The following is a 24,323-nucleotide window of genomic DNA, read 5'->3' on the forward strand; positions in this document are numbered from 1 at the left end:
GCCCTACCCTGCCTGTGTGTGCCATACTCTGCCTTCCCTACCCTGCCTGTGTGTGCCATACTCTGCCTTCCCTACCCTGCCTGTGTGTGCCATACTCTGCCTTCCCTACCCTGCCTGTGTGCCATACTTTCACTGTGTGTGCCATTCTTGGCTGGTTTGTGCCATACTTGGCCTGTGTGTGCCATACTCTGCCTGCCCTACCCTGCCTGTGTGTGCCATACTCTACCTTCCCTACCCTGCCTGCGTGTGCCATACTCTGCCTGCCCTACCCTGCCTGTGTGTGCCATACTCTGCCTTCCATACCCTGCCTGCGTGTGCCATACTTTCACTGTGTTTGCCATTCTTGGCTGGTTTGTGCCATACTTGGCCTGTGTGTGCCATACTCTGCCTTCCCTACCCTGCCTGTGTGTGCTATACTCTGCTTGCCCTATGATGCCGGTGTGTATGGCACACACAGGCAGCATACAGTGACACAAAGCTGGCACTGCTCCTACAGTCTGCACAATAACTATATATTAAAAAACTTTTTAATTGAAGTACCACCTCAGTATATGTTCTTTTTGTAGTGTGCAGGGATTATTTGTGGGTTTCTACTGCTCCTGAGGTGTGAACAGGGGAACAATAGGGGTGATTACAGCCTGAGCCTGAGGTGTGAACACTGCAGGGGGTGAACAATGCAGAGATTAAAAGGTGTGAACAACACAGGGGATTACATGTTTAAACAATACAGCCTGATTACAGCCTGAATCTGAGGTGAGAACCATGCAGGGGCCAGTTAATCACAGTACTGATACCATTTAAAGCTTACACAAGAGTAAGCCATCAAAGCAGCCAGACAGGTGGGGGGGCCACACAGAGGGGGCCGCGGGCCGCCAGTTGGACAGCACTGGGTTAGCTGAAAGCAGTTCTAATGTGTAGCACTTGCTCCTTCTGAAATTCCAGACCCAAGCGCAATGCACTGAGATGGCACCTACACACCAATATTACAACCAAAAAAATAATATTTGCAAAGTGAAGTTCACTGTATTGCTTTTCTGTTCTGCAATCAAAGACAATGATTCCCTTCTCATATATAGCATTTTCCAGTCAGAACCTTTCCAGCACTGAACTTTTCATTTCGCTGATGTCATTTCATGTTAGTCTGTAGAGAGATGGAGCAGCTTTTTTGGAGCCCAGAACAGTACATTTACAGCTTCATTTAAATCTTCCACTCCTGGTAGAATAAAGAGCTAACTTACAGCAACGAGGCAGTGTTCAAAGTGCAAAAAAATGTCACAATCTTTAATTTTATTACTTTTTTTTTTTTGTTTCTTTTCACACACTGCCTTTTCCTGTGAGCGCAGAGACCGGTGGTTACCCCCATGACTATAATGCTGCTTGCTTTCAGCAGCAATGTACTCATAGTTTTGGTTGATTGGCATTGCTGGTCTGTCTGGTGGGGCATTTAATGTCATTTATTGCTGGTGTGACATGTAGGGGGTCTATTGATAAAGTACTGTGTGAATTCCACCATAAATAATAAGGAAGCAATAAGCCCAGGGAGCCCCACACATTATAATAATGTTTGTGAAGCCGGGCAGCGCTAAGCACAAAGCGTCCGGGCAGGGCAGTGCCACGGAGAGGCATTGGCAGCGGGCACCTCTCTCTCTGTATCCCCGGGCACCCAGCACACTTACTTTGTTGCTCTTTCTCTGGAAGCTGTATTGATGCGCATACTCGTTTCGCATACACAGCGCAGCTGTGTGAGAGCGGCTGGCTTTGCCCCAGAAGCCTGACCACCCAGCTCGGTACTTGCTGCCATACCTTCCGTTCGTCCCTTAATGGCGCATGGATACGCCGCTTCTGTGTGCTTCTGTGGGGTGCGCGTGCAACGAGCGCATGTCATCTGCGAGCCAATTTACCGTATATATACTAGCATGTGCGCGAGTATAAGCCGAGGCATGTTTTTTGAGCACATTTTTAGTGCTGAAAAACTCTGCTTATACTCGAGTATATACGGTATATACTTCATTGTATGTAAGATTGTACTTAATTGGGTTAATGTAGTTTTATCTGCGTAAGGTAGAAATTGTATGAGGTATGCTGGGGGCGCTATGGCTTATGAAGAAGTGGCTACTTCCACAAAATGCATCAAGCCTGAGCATCTCCCCCCCCCCCCCCCCATATGCTTTTAAACCATATTAAGTAAAGATGATGAGGTCCCCTGTGGTGGAACTGGATCCATATCTTCCATTGAAATTAATGCGTTACTTTGTTCGCCATGGCCAGAACAGCTTCAGCCAGTCCTTGTGTTCCCCGTGACTAGATGTGTGAGCATTTCCCCTTTCTCCCTTTCACTCAGTTCTCCCTTAACACTCAGTTCCCGATCCACTTAAAAAGCAATTAATGCCCCACATTTATCACTTGCTCAAATACCTAAGATTAGACTCAAATACACCTAAAGATGCAAAAAATTACAATGTTGTTAGAGAGGATCTAAGAGGAACATGCTTTATTTCAACCTCACCTATGTAGTTTGCTCTTTGCTGTTGAAGTGTGTGAAATCACTGTGTCTTGATAAAATAGCTCTCTAAGGTCTTAGATGCATATAAGCCTTGCAAGGGACTTAAAAAGATTGTCAAACAATTAGGCACCAATTATTTTACTGTCCAGAAAATCATCTACAAGTGGCAAAGATTTCAAAATGCTACCAATTTTATAAGACCAGCGTAAGATCAGATTGTGAGGTTCTGAAAGAAGTCTGTTAAAACCCTAGAATTTTATCACAGCACCTGAGCTCTCACCACTGCTGATGTCAAAGTGCATAAGTCTACCATTATAAAGAGGATGAACAAAATAGATCTGCATGTGAGATGTGCCAGTGAGAAACCTTGCTGTCCAGAAAGGACATAAGGCATACTTCTCAAAATTTTGAAAATGGAAAGAAATGGGGCGTGCAGTGCGGCGTAATATTTGACCACGCACAATTTTGCAACCACACCCCCTAAATACCACTCCCATTTGACTAAATTTGGCATGTTATTTAAAGTTTCTGGGGGTTTTGGGGTCTTGTTTTCTGCGTTATTACAGTTTTGTTAAAAAAGCTGAAATTGCCCTTTAAGCTGCAAGTCCTCAGTTCCCCCAAGGGACATGTTTAGCTTATCAATTGTATCTAAGTGCAGGTGTGGCTTTTTAACTTAATGGGCTTTCTGGCAAAAGCCCACTTATTTAATTAAATGTGAGAAACTATAGGGTTGATTCACTAAGGTGCGTTAAAACGAGTGCTATTTATAGCATGCAATAAATTTTATTGCGTCTTATTTTTCGCGTCAGCGCACGATTCACTAAAAGTATACTTGCGTTAACTTAGATGCAATGCTGTTTGCGTTATTTAAGTCACAAAGACTATTTTTGTGCAGTATTTGACGCAACGCGCACTAATTAACACAGCACGCACAAACTGTCACCATGTGCAAAAAAACGCACGCCATATTAGCCATACACGCCATTACTTTCGGTAAACTACTGTTCTGAAAATGACCATTTCCCTGCAAACTGGAGGCTACATTACTCTAGGGCCAACACATACTTGAATAAATCACACTGCAAAGTCCATATTGTGTTGCCAAAAGCTCATGAACTGTACTTTTCTATAATTACCGCCTGCCCTAAGTAGGTGTTAATTTTCGCACAGACTAATGTGATATTTAGCGCGTCTAAGTGTTTGTGAATCATGAGTTAGTATTATTTCTGCGCGAGACTTAACGCAATGCGTTAAAATTAACACCTTGCGATCATGCATTATTTAGCGCATGCGATATGCGATTTAATGCATGCGATAATACTTTAGTGAGTCGCACGTTTTTTTCGCCTCAATTTTAACGCAAAAAAAGCATGCAATAACGCTTATCAACCCTAATGTTTCTAAGTGCAGGTGACACTCGTTAAAATTTATGGGCTCTCTGCCAAAAGCTACTTTTTAATTAAATGTGAGAAAAAATTTCTAAGTGCAGCTGAAGCTTGTTAACTTTCTGGGCCCTCTGCCAAAAGCTACTTTTTAGGCTAATGCCAGACGTGGCGTTTTTACGCTGCGTATTTTCTCTGCCTAAAAATGCTGCACAACCCACACAGCCCCTGAGTATGGCTTTTTTCAGCCTAGTACTGGTGACGTAGCAAATCCCATTTCCCATGGTGCTAATAGTGTGAAATAGTAAAAACGGTTATTTCCACAAGATCTGGCAGCTGCCTTTGTGTACACATAGGAATAGGTTGCTGTGCAAATAACGGCGTATTTCGGCAAACGCATGAAAAGTCCGTGGCAACGCGTTTTCTAGCGTATTTACGCATAGTGTGTTTTCCATCGAGACTGTTTAAGTTATTTCTATGGATGATGATATTGTGCGTTTTTCAGCCGCCGAGAGAATTAGAAAATACTCAGTGTAAAAACGCCACGTCTGGCATTAGCCTTAATTGAATTTGTATCTTTTAGCTTCAGTGCAGGGACTTTTCAGTAAGAATCCGGGACTGTGGGTTGAGTTGTCAAAAGAGGGACTGTCCCACAAAAATCTGGACAGTTAGGAGCTATGATAAGGGCAAAATTAAAGTTTGCCCGTTTACTTCTAGGCAAAGACCAGGATTTCTGGGACAGTGTATTTTGGACATAAGAAATAAAAACATTAGTTAGCCACAATTCCAGACACTATGTTTTGTGATATCTAATATGAGCATTTCACCAGAGAATCCTGGAACTGGAAAGCATGGTGGTAGAAAAATGATGGTTTGAGGCTACTTTGCTGCATCATGGCCTGGGCAGCTCACCATGATAGAATCCACTATAAATTCTTTATTGTACCTAAGTTAAGGCAGACCCTCAATAAACCCTCCCTTTCTTAAGCTGGCCATACACATACAGGTAGAATGATGTAGGAACTGATCTTTCCTATGAATACAAGCAGAATATCCAAGGCTATTGTGATACTAATATCTACAGTTAGTATTAGTGGTTGTATATATAGTTTATGTATGTGAGTGTATAGATTGGTAAGTATAGGTTGTGTGTGCTGGGTTTACCTGCAAGGGTTGAACTTGATGGACTCTGGTCTTTTTTCAACCCTATGTAACTATAACTATATCAGCATGATTGATGGATGAGGGTAGAACAGGGGCAGGGTAGATGAAACCATGATCACTGCACATCCTGGTTGACTTATCCAGAAGTGGTCTTAGCAAAATTATAATGACCCTAAACATTCAAGTAATTCCATGAAGGAATCATTAAAACAAAAGAAATATACAGTTCTGGAATGGAAAATCAAAGTCTGGATCTAAATTCTGTTGAGATTGTTCTGGGGTGGGGTGATTTGGAGCAGGCTTTCCATGTAAGAAGCCAATCAAACTTCCCACAGCTGAAACATTTCTGTATGGACGAGAGGGAAACATTTATCACAGCTAATGTTTGTATATTGTTTAAATGAATAGGAAACTTTACATGGGGTCTGCATTTTCACATGGTGGTACACATACCTACATAAAAACAACTGTAGATTTTATGTTTACAATAGCTCTGGATATTGTACTTGCCTAGAAGTCATCCATGCCACTCATAAATGCAGTAATAGAGTCTGCCATCACATCACTAGACAGGCCTCACCAGTTTGTGAATGTGTAAAGGTTTTGTTGTTTGTAACTTTTATGTTTGTAAGAACTTTTACTTTTAGCTTAGGTTAAATGATAAAGCAAAACACCACACTCTCTCAAGAAAGAATTGTTATAGGTTATTAAAGTTAATGTGTTTATCCCCGGAGTCCAATATTTTGGTCACAGACTTTAACCTGCCCTGTGAAAGTTGGTTGCTGCAGGGTACTCCGATCTGGATTTTGATTCCAACATTGACAAAACACTACAAAAGCTCTCAAATAGGAAATCCCACCCCCACCAATAAGACTAACAGCCCAAAAACCATGCACTTCCTGGAGGGAAGGAAGCCTAAGGGGACTAATCAAACACTGCCCTTTAAGGATCTTCAGCCTATGATCGGCTATAGAACGAGATATAATCTGTTTGAACTCTTGGTATGCTCAGTATTACCACCATTGAATGGGGATAAAGGGACGCAACAAGACTGTTTCAGATGCCCGAACTGTATTACCTGCAGAATTATGTTGACTGGGACATATTTTCGCATCCACATACTGGGACATCCAACATTGTGTTATGTGCACCACAACTTTTGTAATGTAATTTTACCTGCCCATGTGGACTATAGTGACTGTGACCACATTAAAGAAACAAATGACAAATCATAGAAGTTCTACCCCAGGCTTTTGAAAAACTTAAGTCTGATAAACCAGCAGAGAGACATTTCCTTGTACATGGGCACTCATACAACACTCATGACAACTTTAAAATGCAAGAGTATTGATCACTGTCCACCACCAATTAGGGGCAGCGACAGAGCTGGAGTACTGTTGGAGAAAGAAGGTAAATGATTTACAAACTGGAGACTGAAAACTAACTTGCTGCTCATTGTATGCATTATTTTTTCATTTGAATGATTTGCTATAGAATAAGCAGTATAAGGTTTTATGACCATCACACACAACACCCCTCATGTACCCTGTGAACATTTATTTAATGCCTGTACACACCATTGTATGATGTGACATGCCGTATGTTTAGTTCCGAGATCTACTGATCCATCTGTACTAATTGCTTTTATCTCAATATCATATGTGCATTAAAATCCATCTGAACTACTATGGGATTATTTCAGTTGTATTCCCCCCTTACCCGATGCCTCTGTAATTTGTACACTTAGTGGTGGTCCAGGTTTGTTTTGTTGGTTAATACAAAACATCCCATGGCTGCTCTGCGCTCTATGTAAAAATGCATCACTATGGTAATTAGCATGCACATGCCCATTAAACAGGAGGGCCATTATACTGAGGATTTTCCACCAGCAATTCTTCCACAGGCTTAATACCAGTTTCATGGGGGTTGCAGGTATAAAAATGTTGTACATCCATTGTCACCAAAAGTATGTTGTGAACAGTTAAATCTATACTAGCAACAACTGTCAAAAATTAATTTGTATACCTTAAATGACTGCCGATTCACTAAAGGTTGATAACGCTTATCGCATAGTTTTTTTCCGTTAAAAGCATGCGATAATTAAGAACCGATTCATCAAAGTCATTTTGCATGAGTTAATCTGCATATAGGATGCGCAAAAAAACGCATCATCGCAAAGTGTTATTTCTAACGCATTGCGTTAATTAGCGAATAGAAATAGTACTAACGCATGATTCACTAACACATACGAATCGTTAAATGCGCAAAATATCGTATTAATCTGTGCAAATATTAACACCTACTTGGGGTAGGCGGTACTTAAAGAAAATTGAGGTTTGTGAGCTTTTGGCAACACAACATGGAGTTTGCAGTTGTATTTTTTCAAGTATGTGATTGTCCTAGAGCAGTGATCCCCAACCAGTGGCTCAGGGGCAACATGTTGCTCCCCAACCCCTTGGATGTTGCTCTCAGTGCCCCCAAACCAGGGAGTTATTTTCAAATTCCTGACTTGGGGGCAAGTTTTGGTTGAATATTCCTACCAAATAAAGCCCCTGTAAGCTGATAGTGTGCATAGAGGCTGCCTAATAGCCAATCACAGCCCTTATTTGGCACCGCCATGAACTTTTATGGTGCTTGTGTTGCTCTCCAACATTTTTTTACATTTGATACATTAAAATATCGCACACTGCGTAATATATCGCGAGATAAATAACGCCAAGAACATCGCTTCTTAATTATGACTTGTCCTTTTAGGGAATCGAGCATTAACTCGCAAAATATAAGAAGTGATAAGATTTTTAACGCATGCTATAAATATCCCCCCTTATTTTGGACTTAAGTGAATCGGGCCCCAAGTGCCATGCCATCGCTTAACATTACATTACAAGTAATACATATTACTTAAGGCAATTTAGCATAATCAATGGAAAATACAAAGGGATGCAATTTTCCGCAAATAAGCCAGATCGCCACAAGTGTTCGGGAAATGGCAAGGCACTTTTGAGAGCTTTGTCACCCACAGTAGCGCAGATTTAACCATGTGTGACAAATCTTACCATATGCCACTGACCTAAACGTAGAGGATGAAGAGATAGAAAGTCTGATGCTTGTATGTGAGCATGGAAAATAATAATGATGGTATTTACATAAATTAAGAGGTACAGCTGTATATTCAAAAAGAAAATTGATGTTGATGCCATTATCATTACTTACAGTGCTCAAATATACCCATTAGATTATTGATCTTCTAATTATCTCCGTTTCTGTCAGTGATTTTTAGACTTTCTAAATGAGTGCATCACTTTAATGAATTAAATTAATTTATTTTCAGGGCATTATAGTGGTTTGGTTTGAAGAAGTGGCATAACTAGAATTTTCTGGTCCCTGCAGCAAAATTGTTTTAGGATCCCCTTAAATGTTGGGGAGTCTGTGTAGTCTGCTTACTTTTTTATTTATGCACCTGGTTTGAAGAAACTTACTTTGAACTAAAGTTATGATATCAGTGATAATAATATGCACATAAAATGCCCTCAATGCGCAGGTTGGTTAAAAATATAATTTTTGATTTAACAGGGCAAGACCTGTTATTACTGTGACATCGCTTCTGGAGGTGAATCCAACAATCCTAAACCCAGAAAGTAAAACCTGCAGCCTTCCAAGTGGTAGTAAAGTTTCTTGGTAAGTGACAATTCAAACATTATATTGTCAATGCTCAGTTTAGTTCTATAACAGTAGAATAAGTAAAAATTATATAAAAGTTACAAAATTCAGGTTTCTTCAAGACTGTTAAGATACCACATTATTCTATAATGTTATAATGAAGAGACAACCAAATAAGCTGCTTATTTAAAAAAAAAAAAAAAAAAAAGTAGATTTATGAGCAAAGAAAGGCCGTGTGCTCTCCTTATAATAACTAAAGTCAATGACAAACTGTTACCTCTTTTAATGATTAAAGGAGAAGGAAAGGCAAAGTCACTTGGGGTGCCAAAATGTTAGACAACCCCAAGTGACTTTAATCGCTTACCTTTTACCCCGGGCTGGTGCCCCTGTTAGGAGAAAACCGCACCAGCCCGGGGTAGCTGCGAGCGTGGCCTCCTCTTCTTCCTTTGCGCGCTTGTGCATGCATATGCACAGTAGAGTGAAAAGCTGAACTTTAACAACAAAGTCTTCTTTTCACTCTACTGCGCATGGGCCAGCCCAGGGATTTTGACACAGAAGGAAGAGGAGACGCTTGCTGCAGGAACCCGGGGCTGGTGCGATTTTCTCCTAACAGGGGCACCAGCCAGGGGTAAAAGGTAAGCGAATAAAGTCACTTAGCGGTGCCTAACATTTTGGCACCCCCACGTGACTTAGCTTTTAGTTACTAGACTGGAGGCCTATTTTATGTAGGCCACAAGCCCCATGCCATTTGATCTGACGCCTGTCATCCTGTTAATGACATACACATATTACCATTCAATGATATACTATGAGACTCTGCACCTCTAAAGCAACACTGTAGAAAAAATACTTAATTTGTTATGTAAAGATTTAAGTATGGTTTATGCTTTCAAAAGGTGTATCAAATTATTTGCCATTTATCAGTCTTTTTATCCCATATAACATAAAAATACTCCCATCGTATTCTATGTTATTATTAGTAAATATTAATAAAAACAATTGAACTCACAAATAGAATAAAGACAAATCAACAGTGACCTATTTAGCTGCTATGTTGCTTCTCGGTCAGTGGTCTCAATCTTTAGAAATATTGTTCAGTGCCTATTTAGTCACCTTAGTGCAGCCTATAATGAAAATAGTGCAAATATCTTTCTAGTGAGATTGCATTGTTTTCATTGGTGTGTTTGGTCACCCTTGCAGATGTAAAAAAGCCTTTGTATGGCTGCTTATTTAGACTGCTGTATATAAAATGAAAATTCAGCTTTGTGCAATTAAGTGATAGTGATATTATTAAAGTAAATAAAAGTAGTTAAGTTATTTTCAGACATTTTGTAGTGTGAAGGGGAGCACAGTTTCCTTAGGCCGATAAACCACCCCATGTACCACTGGCAATTATAGGCTATAGGGCCCCTGCACAGGTTCCTCCTCCCTAACCACAGCAACCAGTCTATCGAAAATGGTGCTGCTTCTTTACTGTAAAAGGCAGGTCTTGGTCAGCTAACCCATGGGAGTGATGGAAAAAGGTTGTTAAGCATTGGTGCAGCCTTGCCTGAATAGATCTGGTTAGGGTACATTGTGTGAGCCAGTGATTGGGCTGTCGGTGAAACTTTGTTTGTATCTATTTATTTATAAAGCACCACAATTGTTTGCAGTTCTTTACAGGCATAAACACAAACGGGTATAATACATAAAGATATGCTTTTTGTGCTTAGGTGTTTTAATACACAGTTGGGATGAGGAGCCTACCCCAAATAACCTACAATCTATTAGGAAAATGAAATAAACAGAAAAAAAATGGGGCGGGGGGTACAAGGGTGCAAAGGTCAAGGGTGTCTTGCTGCAGAGGAAGATACCCTGCTTCATCTAGAACAGTGCTGTCCAACTTCTGTTGCACCGAGGGCCGGAATTTTTCCGACCTACGTGGTGGAGGGCCGATAATGGAAGCCAGTTTTGACCACTCCCCTTTTTGAAACCGCACCCACTTGAAACCACACCCATGTTATCACATGACCATACCCATATTAATTGTTGTAGTACAGCAAAACCCTGCCATACTCTGCCTGCCCTACCCTGCCTGTGTGTGCCATACTCTGCCTTCCCTACCCTGCCTGTGTGTGCCATACTCTGCCTTCCCTACCCTGCCTGTGTGTGCCATACTCTGCCTTCCCTACCCTGCCTGTGTGCCATACTTTCACTGTGTGTGCCATTCTTGGCTGGTTTGTGCCATACTTGGCCTGTGTGTGCCATACTCTGCCTGCCCTACCCTGCCTGTGTGTGCCATACTCTACCTTCCCTACCCTGCCTGCGTGTGCCATACTCTGCCTGCCCTACCCTGCCTGTGTGTGCCATACTCTGCCTTCCCTACCCTGCCTGCGTGTGCCATACTTTCACTGTGTTTGCCATTCTTGGCTGGTTTGTGCCATACTTGGCCTGTGTGTGCCATACTCTGCCTGTGTGTGCCATACTCTGCCTTCCCTACCCTGCCTGTGTGTGCCATACTCTGCCTTCCCTACCCTGCCTGTGTGTGCCATACTCTGCTTGCCCTATGATGCCTGTGTGTATGGCACACACAGGCAGCATACAGTGACACAATGCTGGCACTGCTCCTACAGTCTGCACAATAACTAAATATTAAAAAACTTTTTAATTGAAGTACCACCTCAGTATATGTTCTTTTTGTAGTGTGCAGGGATTATTTGTGGGTTTCTACTGCTCCTGAGGTGTGAACAGGGGAACATTATGGGTGATTACAGCCTGAGCCTGAGGTGTGAACACTGCAGGGGGTGAACAATGCAGAGATTAAAAGGTGTGAACAACCCAGGGGATTACATGTTTAAACAATACAGCCTAATTACAGCCTGAATCTGAGGTGAGAACCATGCAGGGGCCAGTTAATCACAGTACTGATACCATTTAAAGCTTACACAAGAGTAAGCCATCAAAGCAGCCAGACAGGTGGGGGCCACACAGAGGGGGGTCGCGGGCCGCCAGTCGGACAGCACTGATCTAGAAGATAAATTTTAGGAGCTTAGAAAAAAGTCTTAGGGGCACATTTACTAATCCACGAACGTCCGAAAAGTGTCCGAATGCGTTTTTTTCGTAACGATCGGTATTTTGAGATTTTTTCGTAAATTGTTGCGACTTTTTCGTAGCCGTTACGACTTTTTCGTAGCCATTACGACTCGACTTGCGCAAATTGTCGCGACTTTTTCGTAGCCGTCGCGCCGAGTACGAAAGTTTTGGATTCATTCAAGCTTCAGTATCGTGACTTTGCTTGGGCCAGGTTGAAGCTGCAGAGTGCCATTGAGTCCTATGGGAGGCTTCCAAAATCATGCAAGGTCTGAAAGGTTTGCCCGCCGTTTACGAGCGCTCAATACGAAAAAGTCGCGACAATATACGAGCAAGTCGTAACGGCTACGAAAAAGTCGGGACGGCGACGAAAAAGTCGCAAAATGTTCGTTTCCAATCCGATTTTTTCCCATTCGGGATTCGGATTCGTGGAATAGTAAATCAGCCCCTTAGTGTGTGAACTTTCCTGATGCAAGACGGTAGCACAATCTAGAGGCGGGGTTCAACCAGTATTTATTGAGTTAAGAAGGAAAGAAAAAAGATAAAAATAGCAGGAACAAAGTTAGCAAAATGTGCATACTCAATACATCCCTTTAGTTAGGAGTGTTTGTGAGGACAACCAATGGGAGAGAGTTCTGACCTTACCTGTTGAAATGTGGGCCTCCTACTGAGTCCTTTACTAAAGCTGGCCATGCACGCACTGATAATATCGTACGAAAGTTTTGTGTCCGGGGCAACATATCTCGACACAGTTCAAGTAGTTGTGTTGTCTCCAGCTCATCTTGAGTGTTTTGTTATGGGCTTCCCACCCTAGTAAAAAAAGGTTTTATGCTTGATTTAGCTGTTCTGGTCTGAGTGCAAGGCCCGGGAGTGTATGGGAGCTCTTCCCACCTTTATATTTATTTTCAATAATTTTCTATTGGGTTTTTTTGGGTTTTTTTTAGCAGAAACATATTGTCATCAAGGTTATATCCATCATACAATATAATAGAAGTTGTATAATTTCAGGGCCAAAGCTGAATTTATAAGCAATATAAAACTAGACAATGTTTTATAACCAGTAATTTAAAAAAAAAAAAAAAAAGAATTGTGGAAGAGTATAGAAAGTTGAGAACAATGAAATGGGGTGGTCTCTTTAAGTTACCCGAGTTCTACAATGAAAGTAAATATGGGGGGCATGCAGCCTGTAAGATTTTTGACTATATATAATAATAAAATAATAATATAATATTAATAATCACCCCTCTTACTAGGGTTCCGGTTCTTTTGAGAAGCGGACAAATAACCCACACCAATAAGTGTAAATTAAAATGAATATATTGAGTAGCAAATCAATGGATTGTTACAATGAAATGATTAGTTAACAAAACACAATATATTTACATTATTTACATATACAGATTAATAACAAGTCTACATTATTATAGCTACCAAAAAACACAGAACTTTGTGGTCTGGTTCCTTTTCTCTAGCCATGGCCTCCTCTCTGGTCCGTCTCACATCCTGCCCAGTCACTTCTGATGCAGTTCTCAGGTGCTCCTCCCAGGTTCCTTTCCCAGGTTTTTCCACCCAGGTTGCTCTATCCAGTCCACATTTATACACCTTTCAGCCACTGCCCCCCACATACCAACTGATCAGATGGGGGTTGATAAAAACCACACCTTGCCCATTGTTCAGTAACTGTTGAGTTTTATGGCTTCTTGCAGACGTACTGTCCCACCATCCACAGAAAAACCCTTTGATATGGAGATTTGGCTTTGGATGTAACTTGAACAACTGGTTTATAGGACTCAGTAGAACTCCCCTCTACACAGTGTATGATACATAAATATGTATAGAGCCACAAACACACACATGTATATATATCACAAATAATGACACCCAAGATACACGATTTCTTACAAGCCCCAAATCTATATACTGTCCAAGGTTGTCAAGTTTTTTTTAAATTGAGCATATTTGTCTAGGGTAATGCTAATTAACTGCTTAAAGGTACGAAAAATTGATTGACCTTTGTTTTCAAGCTTTTCTCAGCATCTGATAGGCAGCCAACAAAGTAAAGCTTCATATGGGTTTCACATGGGGCTAGCCATATTCTTCATTTCCTGAGATGGCTGCCTACACACCAATATTGCAGCTAAAAAAACCAGATTTGTTGGTTGAAGAATAAGATTTTAAGTGGTAGAGTGAATTAAACAGTGTAATTTATAAATAAAATAAAAATAAAAAATAAAAAGTACACCATAAAAATCACAACAGAATTCCTTTAAAGGGGAAGGAAAGGCTAAGTCACTTGGGGGTGCTAAAATGTTAAGCACCCCCAAGTGACTTGAATCGCTTACCTCCTACCCCGGCTGGTGCCCCTACTAGGAGAAAACCGCACCAGCCCGGAGCACCTGGGGCGATTCGCTTCCTCCTTCCGCCTTCCTTTCCCCTAGACTCCGAGTCCGGCGCATGCGCAGTAGAGTGAAAAAGCCGACTTCTCTGTTAAAGTTCAGCTTTTCACTCCACTGCGCATGCGCACGCAGCAATCTCTAAAAAGGTATTCTCCCTTCCTTTCCCTCCTTGCTTCATACTGCACATGTGTTTCATTCCCTCCCCCCCTCCCCTCTGCCAGATCCACTTCTGATTGGCTGGTGGGTATGTGTAGCTTAGAACAGGAGACAGGATCAAGTTACACACATGCTCAGAGAATAGGAAGGCTGCCGCTGGCAGCCTACAGGAAGGACAGAGAGATTTCAGTGATGTCACTGTAGTCTTCACACTGCTGTAGGCTTCCAGCACCATATCTCAGAGAAGCAAGCAGGGATCTGGGAATTTAGATATGCAGTAAGTACTTAAAAAGAATGCCTTTAGACTTACTTTTAATTTATATTAACCTTTCATTGTCCTTTAAGGAAGTGTGATGGAATGGATTTAAAAAAGCAAGTGGTGGCTTGGAAGGAGGAGAGCAGCTTTGACACTTCACCTTCAGTGACTGGGAGGAAGGAGTCAAAGGATGCTCTAGGAAGCTTTGTCTTAAAGGACATGTAAACCCCACACACAAAAAAAAATCAGCTTCCTTGAAATCTTTCAATACCTGCCACTCTGGTTGTCCAGAGGTAAATAGTAAGGCTGCAACATCTCCTCAGATTTTCTTTTCCTCCTGTATCCCACCCGGCCCCTCAGGCCTTCTGGCTTGTGGACATGCTCAGTTGTTCTAAGCTCAGATTACTAAACACGCCCCCCAGTCTAGCAGACAGTGAAGAGATGGCATTGCTGGTTCCCATAGAAACTCAGCTCTAGCTGTCTGCTTCAATTTTTTTCTCCCAACTAACTCTCCTGAGCTCAGCTCAAACAAAGCAGAACTTTTATGATGAAATGTATGCTGAATAAGGGTCTGTGTGTGTATGTTGTAGATTGTAAGCTCTTTGTAGATTGTAAGCTCTTTTGGGCAGGGCCCTCTTCACCTCTTGTATCGTTTATTGATTGCTTTATATGTTACTCTGTATGTCCAATGTATGTAACCCACTTATTGTACAGCGCTGCGGAATATGTTGGCGCTTTATAAATAAATGTTAATGTAAAAAAATGTAATAAGCTGTTTGCAGATTTAAATGTATCTGATTATGTATCAGAGGAAAAATGGCCACTGGGTGAAAGCTGCTATTTGCTTTAGGAAAATGTGATGGTGCTGGCAAGCGAAGGGGATATATGCAGTACAAATGATGCCATTTGGATGGGGTAGACGTGCCCAACTGATATACATTGTAGGCAAATGTAGGCTTTACATGTCCTTTAATGTTCAGAAATGCATATGAAGAGACAGGGATGTGCTTTGACATATCAGGTTAACTTGTGAAGTGGTTTGCAAATTTTTGGGGTAAGAGTACAGGATGTGATAGTGCTACAGTCTTGGGTTTCAGCAGTGAACTTAACAGAGTAAAAATGTTCCATGTGTTAGTTTTCTGCATGTTAATAGATTTTTTATCCTGAAAGAGAGCAGTATTGAAGTAAGGGAAGAGAAACAAAAAACAGCACGTACATGGGTACATGGGATTTTCTCTTTATTTGTTCAGATGAAAAGAAGGTGGGTGGTGGTGTTTAACCAGGGCCAGGATTAGAGGCTTGTTGCCTCTGTGGGTGGAGAGGTGCAGGAAGATCCGTGGAAGAAGTCAGAACAGTGTTGTATTTCTTGATAAGATCTGAGTTAAAGGAGGAAGTGGGAGAGGAGAGTTAAAAATGGAGCTCGGTGCCAGGGATCGAAGTATTGGGAGGTACAGCTTTCTCTGCATTACTTTTGACGTGGTAGGAGCTGGAGTCATGTCATGAGAAAGTGAGAATGAGATTTATTGTGGTTGCAGGAGTATTGTAAATAGTTGGGGGGTGCAGTGTTTGGTGATGACTAAGTCATTTAGGAGATTGAGGAGCTTGTCTCGTGTTGGCCTTTGTTTTATCCTCGCCGCACCATTCCAGGTTTCAACATCCTTCACCGTGTCTTGCGACATTTTGGATGTTGTGGCATAGCAGTGATATATCCACCTTACTGCCATTCATGAGCCCTTACAGTATATGTCTCATACATTTCTCGGTTATTTTATATTTTTATTTCTATATCTGTATATACAGACCTATAAATAGTCACATTTATTACGAACATCTCTTTCAACAACCTCAAAATCCAGTGCACAGTACATTCTAGATATTAATCATTGTATAATAAACCAATTACTGTAAAATGTACAAGTTACAGTGAAATAGTAAAATAGTCTTTGAACTAAGGACATAGGGGCATGCATATATATATATATATATATATATATATATATATATATATATATATATATATATATATATATATATATATATATATATATATATATATATATATATATATATATATATATATATATATATTCTAACTAGGTTACCGTTCAAATGTAAATGCTTACTATGGGCAACATCATCAGTGACCATGGCTTACACACTATAATAAATATGCACCATGTTGTTTAACTAGGGTTTGTATAACATGATTATTATTATAATTTTATATAACTCGGCCATATGTGGTTTATTGGATATTTCCAATGTCTAAAAAGTTAGACAGTGCTATGTGATTCCATATATGCTGTCAGTTAACACATGGCATTATATCATTAAATGTGTTTTTTTTTTTTTTTTTTCTTGGATAGTTTTTATGTGAAATTCTGTCTGAAAGCTGTTGGTAAAGGAAGAGTACCCCAGGATCTTCGTAAGTAACTTCATAAACATTTCCAATGGAAATGATTAATTATGTATATTTAAATATAGCAGTTTAGGGCATTTGCACACATGCATTTGAATGTACATCAATTGATATGCTTGCTTTAACACATGTATCTAAGTGTTTATTTTTAGTTATTTAGATTCTATACATTTTAGTAAAGTTTTCTTTGTTTAGTAGGAAATTCTCTATTTTATTTTAAAAGGGCCAAAAAACATGTCAGGAAATCAATCAAGTAAACACATTAATTGTAAGAATATAGACATACAGTGACCCTGCACAAAGACCATGGGGCTCATTTATCAACACTGGGCTAATTTGTCCATGGTCAGTAATCCATAGCAACCAATCGGCGATTGTCTTTTTTTCAGCCAACTGCAGGTAGAAGAATGAAAGCAACAATTTGGTTGGTTGCCATAGGTTACTGCCCAAGGGCTAATTTGCCCAGTGTCAGTGTCTTTTTGTGGTAGCTAAAATGTATGTATTGTTTTTATCTGGGGCCTCTAAATGCCACATATATAGATTTCCATGCATCTTTGTCACCAAACTGTTCAAAAGACCCCTGGCTTACATATTAAGGATGCATGTATGTATAACTTTATGTGGTATGAGACACAGCAGGAAGGAGATCCCTGCCCCATAGAGCTTATATTCTAAGTATGATTATTGGTACCTTATGGCATGCTTTAAAGTAAATTTTAGAGTAGATTTTCACAAATGTGCATAAAAAAAGCTGTAACCCTATATTTACCAATTTTGGATTCATCAGATTGTGTACTTTCCAAAAATATCTGGTGTTCTGGTAAGAATGTCCTTTTTATTAAGTTTACTACACGTAAAATGCAGACAGTGTGTTCATATTTTAGGGTCTCATGCTACTAGAATCCTCTGCCTACTGGACATCTAAGTGTTGAGAAGATTTATATGTAGGATGTTTTAATTTTAATAACATAGTAGATGAGACTGAATAAAGACACATGTTCACCAAGTTTAATCTTTTTACCTAAGTAAAACCCAACTAAACTGCTAGTTGATCCAGAGGTTGTAGACCTGATTTAGGGCAGTGGCAGACAGGGAGATTAGTCGCCCCATGTCAAATCTTCTTTGCCGAGGGCCACAATGCCACAAACTTTGAGGCCACTGAGAGCAACATCAAAGGGGTTGTGATTCTAATTGCTTATCTGAACCTGGTGCTGTGGTGTATTCAAGCTAGTGATCCTTCTTCCTGCTTTGGTCTTCGTTCATGCACAGTAAAAGTAGAGTGAAAAGCTAACTAAACTAACTAAAAAAGCCAACTTTTTAGCACAACTACACATGCTTCAGCCCCGGGATTCTGAATAAAGAAGACAGAAGAAAGCGCATCATTAGCTTGCATATAACCCAGGCCACTGCTGTATTTTCCTAACAGGAGCACCAGCCAGGGGTATCAGGCAAGCACTTACAGTCACTGGGGGGTGTCTGACATTTGGCACCCCCCCAGTAATTTAGCCTTTCCTTCTCCTTGAAACGCCTCTTCTCTAGTGTTAACAATTCCAACTTGGCCAAACTTTCTTAACCTTTTGCATGCACTGGCTGCAAAAGAGAAGGTGGGTAGTGGCAGCCTAGGGCATCACTAGATAGCAATACAACACTGCCCTAGGTATAGAAGGAATTTGCATATTGAAAATTTCCCCCCCAAAAAAGCTAGCTGTTCCACTTCCAGGCTGTGTGGGAGAGTAGGCAACTCAGCAGATAGATGTATCTTATGGGGAACTGCAGCCTATTATTGCCTGTATACAGGGTTGTGACTGGTTATTCACCTCCTTGCTTTTGGCAAAAACCATTAGAACACAACCACCACATTGATAGTGACCATAGAGGATCTATAGAGAATTCCAGTAAAGGGATCATACTACACCATATACAGCAGTATTCATTATTGTCTACAAGATTAAGGGGGGGGGGGGGGGGGGTTTAAGTTATACTATGTATGACCTTTAACACACTTTCAGATAACTTGATCAGATCCTCGCCTCAGGCCATAGTTGTTAAAGGAGATGTAAATGTTAAAAATACAAATCATATATTTAGACCACTATTCTGTACACTTTACATTACCTTAATATTTAATATAGGACTACCTTATTTCCACTGTGTCCAGCGCCTCCCCTGGTGTTTCCCTGTCACATGCGCCATGTTTAAAAGTTGGTATGAGCTTTGGAAAAAATAAAAAAGCCTGCTCATGCACAGGCTGGTTCCTGCTGCCTCCAGGCAGAAGGCTCTCCACTTCTACTACCAGTAGTCGAAGTAATGAGAGACCTGAACAGGAAGTCAGGGCGGGGCTTCAAGCTGAACAAGGAAGGAGAGGAATCGAGCAGCTTGTCACTTGGCAACCAGGTCAGAAAGAACAGAGGGACAAAGGTAGGCAATTCTGGGAAGCTGTTTAGAGTAATTTTAATAATACAAAAGAAAAAAAAAAAAGGTTTACTTATTCTTTAAGTGACAGCCCACATTTTTGGGTGTAGGAAATTTTAATAAGCTCTGCAATTGTCAGGCAGTTACAATAATAATGGCTATTATAGCCTAACTACCCTACAAAATTACTGACTAATGATAAATCTTAGGGGGAAGACAGAAGTGCATGTAATAAGATAAGAAAATTGCTACTTTTTAAAGAAAAAATATATATATGCAAATCAAAAAATTAAGCTGCGCTCGGATGATGCAAAATGTAGTGTAGTGTATTAAAAATTAGCACATCACAATAGCATAGCGCATAGCATGCCCTGCCATTGTGATGTAATTTTGTAATAAGCTATTTTTAGCATCATCGGAATGCAGCTTCATTTTTTCATTAACCTATGTTACTATATATGTATAATAGATATACTGTATACGCATATCTATATAATATATATAGAGAGAAAGAATGAAAAAAGGAGCATTAAGTGCTTACCACTTAATCCTAAACCATTAGGCAGGGGTGCAAGATATTCTGTGTATTAAGCTACTAAACCCCCCCCCCCCCCAAACTGGATTGTTTGTCCATATATTGCAATATTTTCATGCTTACCAGCTATGTCAAAGTCATATCCCAGTCTGGCCAGTCCTATATATATAAAGCCATGAAAATTTTAATATTTATGTTACTGAACTCCTTTCCACCAATATCAGTCATTTATCAAAAATCCATTTGTTATACAGAAAACCTCAACTTTTTCATACTGTTGCACAAAAGCAAATGTCAAAAAACCTTGAAAACCTCTAAAACTATGAAGCAAAGAAAGATCTTCCAATTGTAAAAGGGACATCTGCCATTGACTTTTACATGGTTTCTACAGGTTTTAGCTGGCATATTTTTTTATCGAATTTGTCTTAGTTGTTGCATAATAATTTCGAAAAAAAAAATCACTTTTTTGTTGGGGCAACAAAAAAACAGAACCGAAAAAAATCAAGCAATAGTATATGTCCCCTTTACTTTGTTATGATTTATTAAGAGTTCAACTGCTTCATTATACATTTTTTCACAGGGACTACATTTTAAAGGGGACATATACCATAAATTTTTACAATGCACTAAACTGTGCTCTGCCCAGCCCTTTTGCAAGCTTCCGGTTTAGACTCTTCAGTATGTGGCTGAGGCCGCCGTCATATAATGACAGTTTTAGGAGGTAAACTGTTTTCAAAACATCTTTCTTTCTGCATCATTTCACATTTTGAGGGAGGATGAATATTAACTGAATATGAACTTTATATAAAATGTCTCCTTTAACTGCAGCTATTATATATAATGGCATCAGGTGTAAAAAAATTATTACTTGTCCACCTAATTAATTTTTTCATGCCTAACTGAAGTATGTACATGTGGCAACAATTTTCTAAATATATATTTCAAATATAGTTTAGTAACTAAATAGTTGTTAAATATTTTTATTCTCATTCATAAAAGTGAAAGATTTCCTGTTGTTCTATATTTGCTTTACTAGCCTTCCGGGTAGACGTAATGCTGGATAAACACAAGCAAAAGGGAGCCATACGAAGAGCATTATTTTTGCACACTAGACTTTCCAGCCACTCTAAGAACATGACTATACAAAATGGAAGTGGTATGCGCTGTGAAGAACTGCAAGCATTTTTAAGGGTAAATAGTCCCCAAATTTAACAATTTTGTTAAACACATACTACTGTATATGATTCATGAAATGTGAAAAAAGTTTTAGGCATAGAAACTTCACATTTCTTTTTCTGGCATCTCTCCGTGTTCATGCAGGACAGCTGAGGTACTGTATTTCTCACCATGGGAGCAGAATAGCATAAAACCTCTTTCTTCTTTTCCTTCAGGTTAATAGCTGGTCATCCCCTTCCTGCATAGGAGGGAGACACAGGAATTATTAACACACCATAAGATATTAACAGAATCTGCCATCACTTGAAAGGGTATTCCACAACCTTACTGCCCTAATCTAAAGGGGGGTCCTCTGCTGTGCTGATCATTGTGATGGGAAAAAAGGACACCCCTATCTAACTATCATTCCCTCTAATGTACTTGTACAGAGTAATCTTGTCCCCTCGCAAGCACCTTTTTTCCATAGAAAACAATCCCAACTGTGACAGTCTAACCTTATAGTTTAAATCTTCCTTCCCCTTTACCAGTTTAGTTGCATGTCTCTGCACTCTCTCCAGCTCATTAATATCCTTCTTAAGGACTGGAGCCCAAAACTGCACTGCATACTCAAGGTGAGGCCTTACCAGTGACCTTTAAAGAGGCAAAATTATGTTTTCCTGCCTTGAGTTAGTGCCTTTTTATACAAGACAGTACATTATTTGCTTTAGTAGCCACTGCCTGGAATTAGACAACTTGTTATCTACAAAAATCTCCAGATCCTTCTCCATTAATGATCCCCTCAGCACCATTTAGTGTGTAATTCGCATGTACTATGTACTATTATTTCTATCAAAGTGCATAACTTTGCTCATTTTCAAGTGTGCTGCTCAGCTAGTTGGAAGCCTAAACCGCTTCCACTATCCTGTTTTGCATTCTGGAAATAGTTTCCTTTAATTGCTTTTTATATGTTTATTATTGCTGAATTAATTTTTTTGACTAACTTGTATGGCATTGGCAGGTGCTTTTATAGCAAACGGGCCCTAAAATAATTTACTAAACAAGGGTTACAGAATAAAAACCTGTTCACAAGAGTTTATAATGCCTCGTCAGTTTTAACACTAACTGTGTACTTCCAAACTGCCTTTTAAAGCAAAGTAACCAAAATAACTATTCATAGTAAGTAAGTAAGTAAGTGGTATAAAGATGGAAATTCTACAGAGGCAAGTTATGTGAGATGATAATCATGCTAAACATCTGAAAGTAGAATATCTCTGGAGGTTGAATTGGAGTTTATTGACACTGCACGTGGATTCTAAACAGAAAGTAGTCAGAATAAAGCACAAAGGGAGGGTTTTTATAGCTTCTTACAAATATAGTTGTATCAGGCTCTGTAGAAGGGAGTTTTAGGGAGTTAACTGTGGGGTAGAACAAAGCCTTGGGAACCAAAAAGGAGTTCCAGGACTTTGTCCTTGCAGCTGGCCTGTATGACAGTAAATCAGTACACAACAACTGATAAGACCCACTGCTCAGGGTGTACTCTGGAATACAGGTTACCTTAAAACTGTCCATGAGGTATGTAAACTTGCAACTTGAAACCATACTAACCACTGACTAGGTGCACAGCTCTGCAGGTTAACCCCTGCTGTGCTGGCTGAACCATAACACAACCAATCAGCAGGGAGCATTAACTAGTCACTTGTTTAAATGCAAACATCTTATTGGTTGCTATGGGTTGTTGTTCCTAGGCAAACTTATTATGTATGGGGTTAGTGTTTGAGCTTAACTGTACGTTAATCCTTTTAAATGCTGAAAGAAAGTATTTCTATTTAAAAACAAAATAACTATTTGACTGCTGGCAGAAAGAAAGTGTCTGTTTAAATACTAATTAACCATTTTCTGAAGTATTGTAAAATCCAACTATTTATTTACTTGAAAGCAAAGATGTGTGAACGTTGATAAGGGTGTCATACAGCCTTAAAGAAACGATTCAGTATAAAAATAATACTGGGTAAATAGATTCTGTTCAAAATGTTTCTAATATAGTTAGTTAGTTAGATAGTTCCTCCTTTCAGCTCTCTCACCTCTTATTTAGTGAGAGGCTTGAGGGGGGACCACATGGGGCATAACTATTCATTTAGTTTGCCTTAGCATGCAAGTCAGATTCAAAGCAAACCATAATGTCCTATATGGCCCCCCTTCAGGGGCGATTCTGGACATATCGCCGCCTGAGGCGGCTCCTGGATGCCGCCCCCCCAGCGCTTATCTTCTGAGCGCAGGAGCGGGTCTGGGGGCGGTGAGATCGCTAGTGCAGAGAGCGCAATTGCGATCTCTGCACTAGAAGAGCCGAATTTCCGGTTTAAAAACCGGAAATTCGGCTCTTAAAGTTACCAGGAGCGGCTTTTTGCCGCCCCTGGTAACTGGGGCGCTTCTGCCGCCTGAGGCGAGTTTCTCAACTCGCCTAATGGCAGAAGCGCCCCTGCCCCCCTTCACAGTGCTGGCCTTAGGCCAATTGGGTGCAATTGGGCCCTGTGCCAATGGGTACCCTGGACAACAAAACAACCTATGAGCGAGGGCATTGCCTTGCTCAAAATAGAACCAGTGCCACCCCATTAATTTTGCCACATGGAGTGGTCCAAGATTATATAGATGTGCCTGCACTGCACACACTCACTTTTTCAGAGGAAGAGTGGGCGCAAGGCATTATGCATCATGGGACGCTTTACTAGCAGCAGTACCAGCCTTCTTGCCATGTTCAATCAGGATGCAGGTCACATTCAGCACCGCATAACCAGCTGCCTTCGAACTGTCTGCTTCACTACCCTGGCCACACCACCAGCCCTTTTGGAAATGCTCAGCTCTTCTGTCCAGTCGGCACCTGCTGCATCTCCTGCTTCCTCCACATTCTTCAAGTAGTCAGTGACTCCTCACCAACTGTTATGCACCTGACCTGCTCTTGCTGTATTATCCATAAATTATAAACATACACTGATGAATGACTTACTAGGCAATCATGAGCCATGATTGAGTAGTAAGTCTGTCATCAATGTATGGTTTTTTTTTTTTTTTTTTAATTGTTTCATGTATTGTAATTCTGGTCTATTACTTCCCCCTACCTCCACTTGTTAACTATTGTGCCATAAATTAGTCACTTTTTATTTTATTAAATTGTGCCTTGTTTTATGCCTTATGCTTTTATCTTGGGCCTTGGCTTGCCTT

At 40.3% G+C, this 24,323-nt stretch overlaps 1 protein-coding gene across 2 annotated transcripts in view; it reads left to right on the top strand.

Annotated features, from left to right (window-relative positions):
* itgav (integrin subunit alpha V) overlaps positions 1–24,323 on the top strand; it is a 199,433-nt gene that overhangs the window by 117,188 nt on the left and 57,922 nt on the right. For both annotated transcript variants that reach the window (XM_012970033.3, NM_001123449.1), the window contains 3 exon segments: positions 8,623–8,727; positions 16,953–17,011; positions 20,989–21,143. In XM_012970033.3, the coding sequence (XP_012825487.1) occupies positions 8,623–8,727; positions 16,953–17,011; positions 20,989–21,143 (319 nt within the window).

The sequence above is a fragment of the Xenopus tropicalis genome, chromosome 9 (genome assembly GCF_000004195.4).
Source record: "Xenopus tropicalis strain Nigerian chromosome 9, UCB_Xtro_10.0, whole genome shotgun sequence".
In the NCBI taxonomy this organism is placed as follows: domain Eukaryota; kingdom Metazoa; phylum Chordata; class Amphibia; order Anura; family Pipidae; genus Xenopus; species Xenopus tropicalis.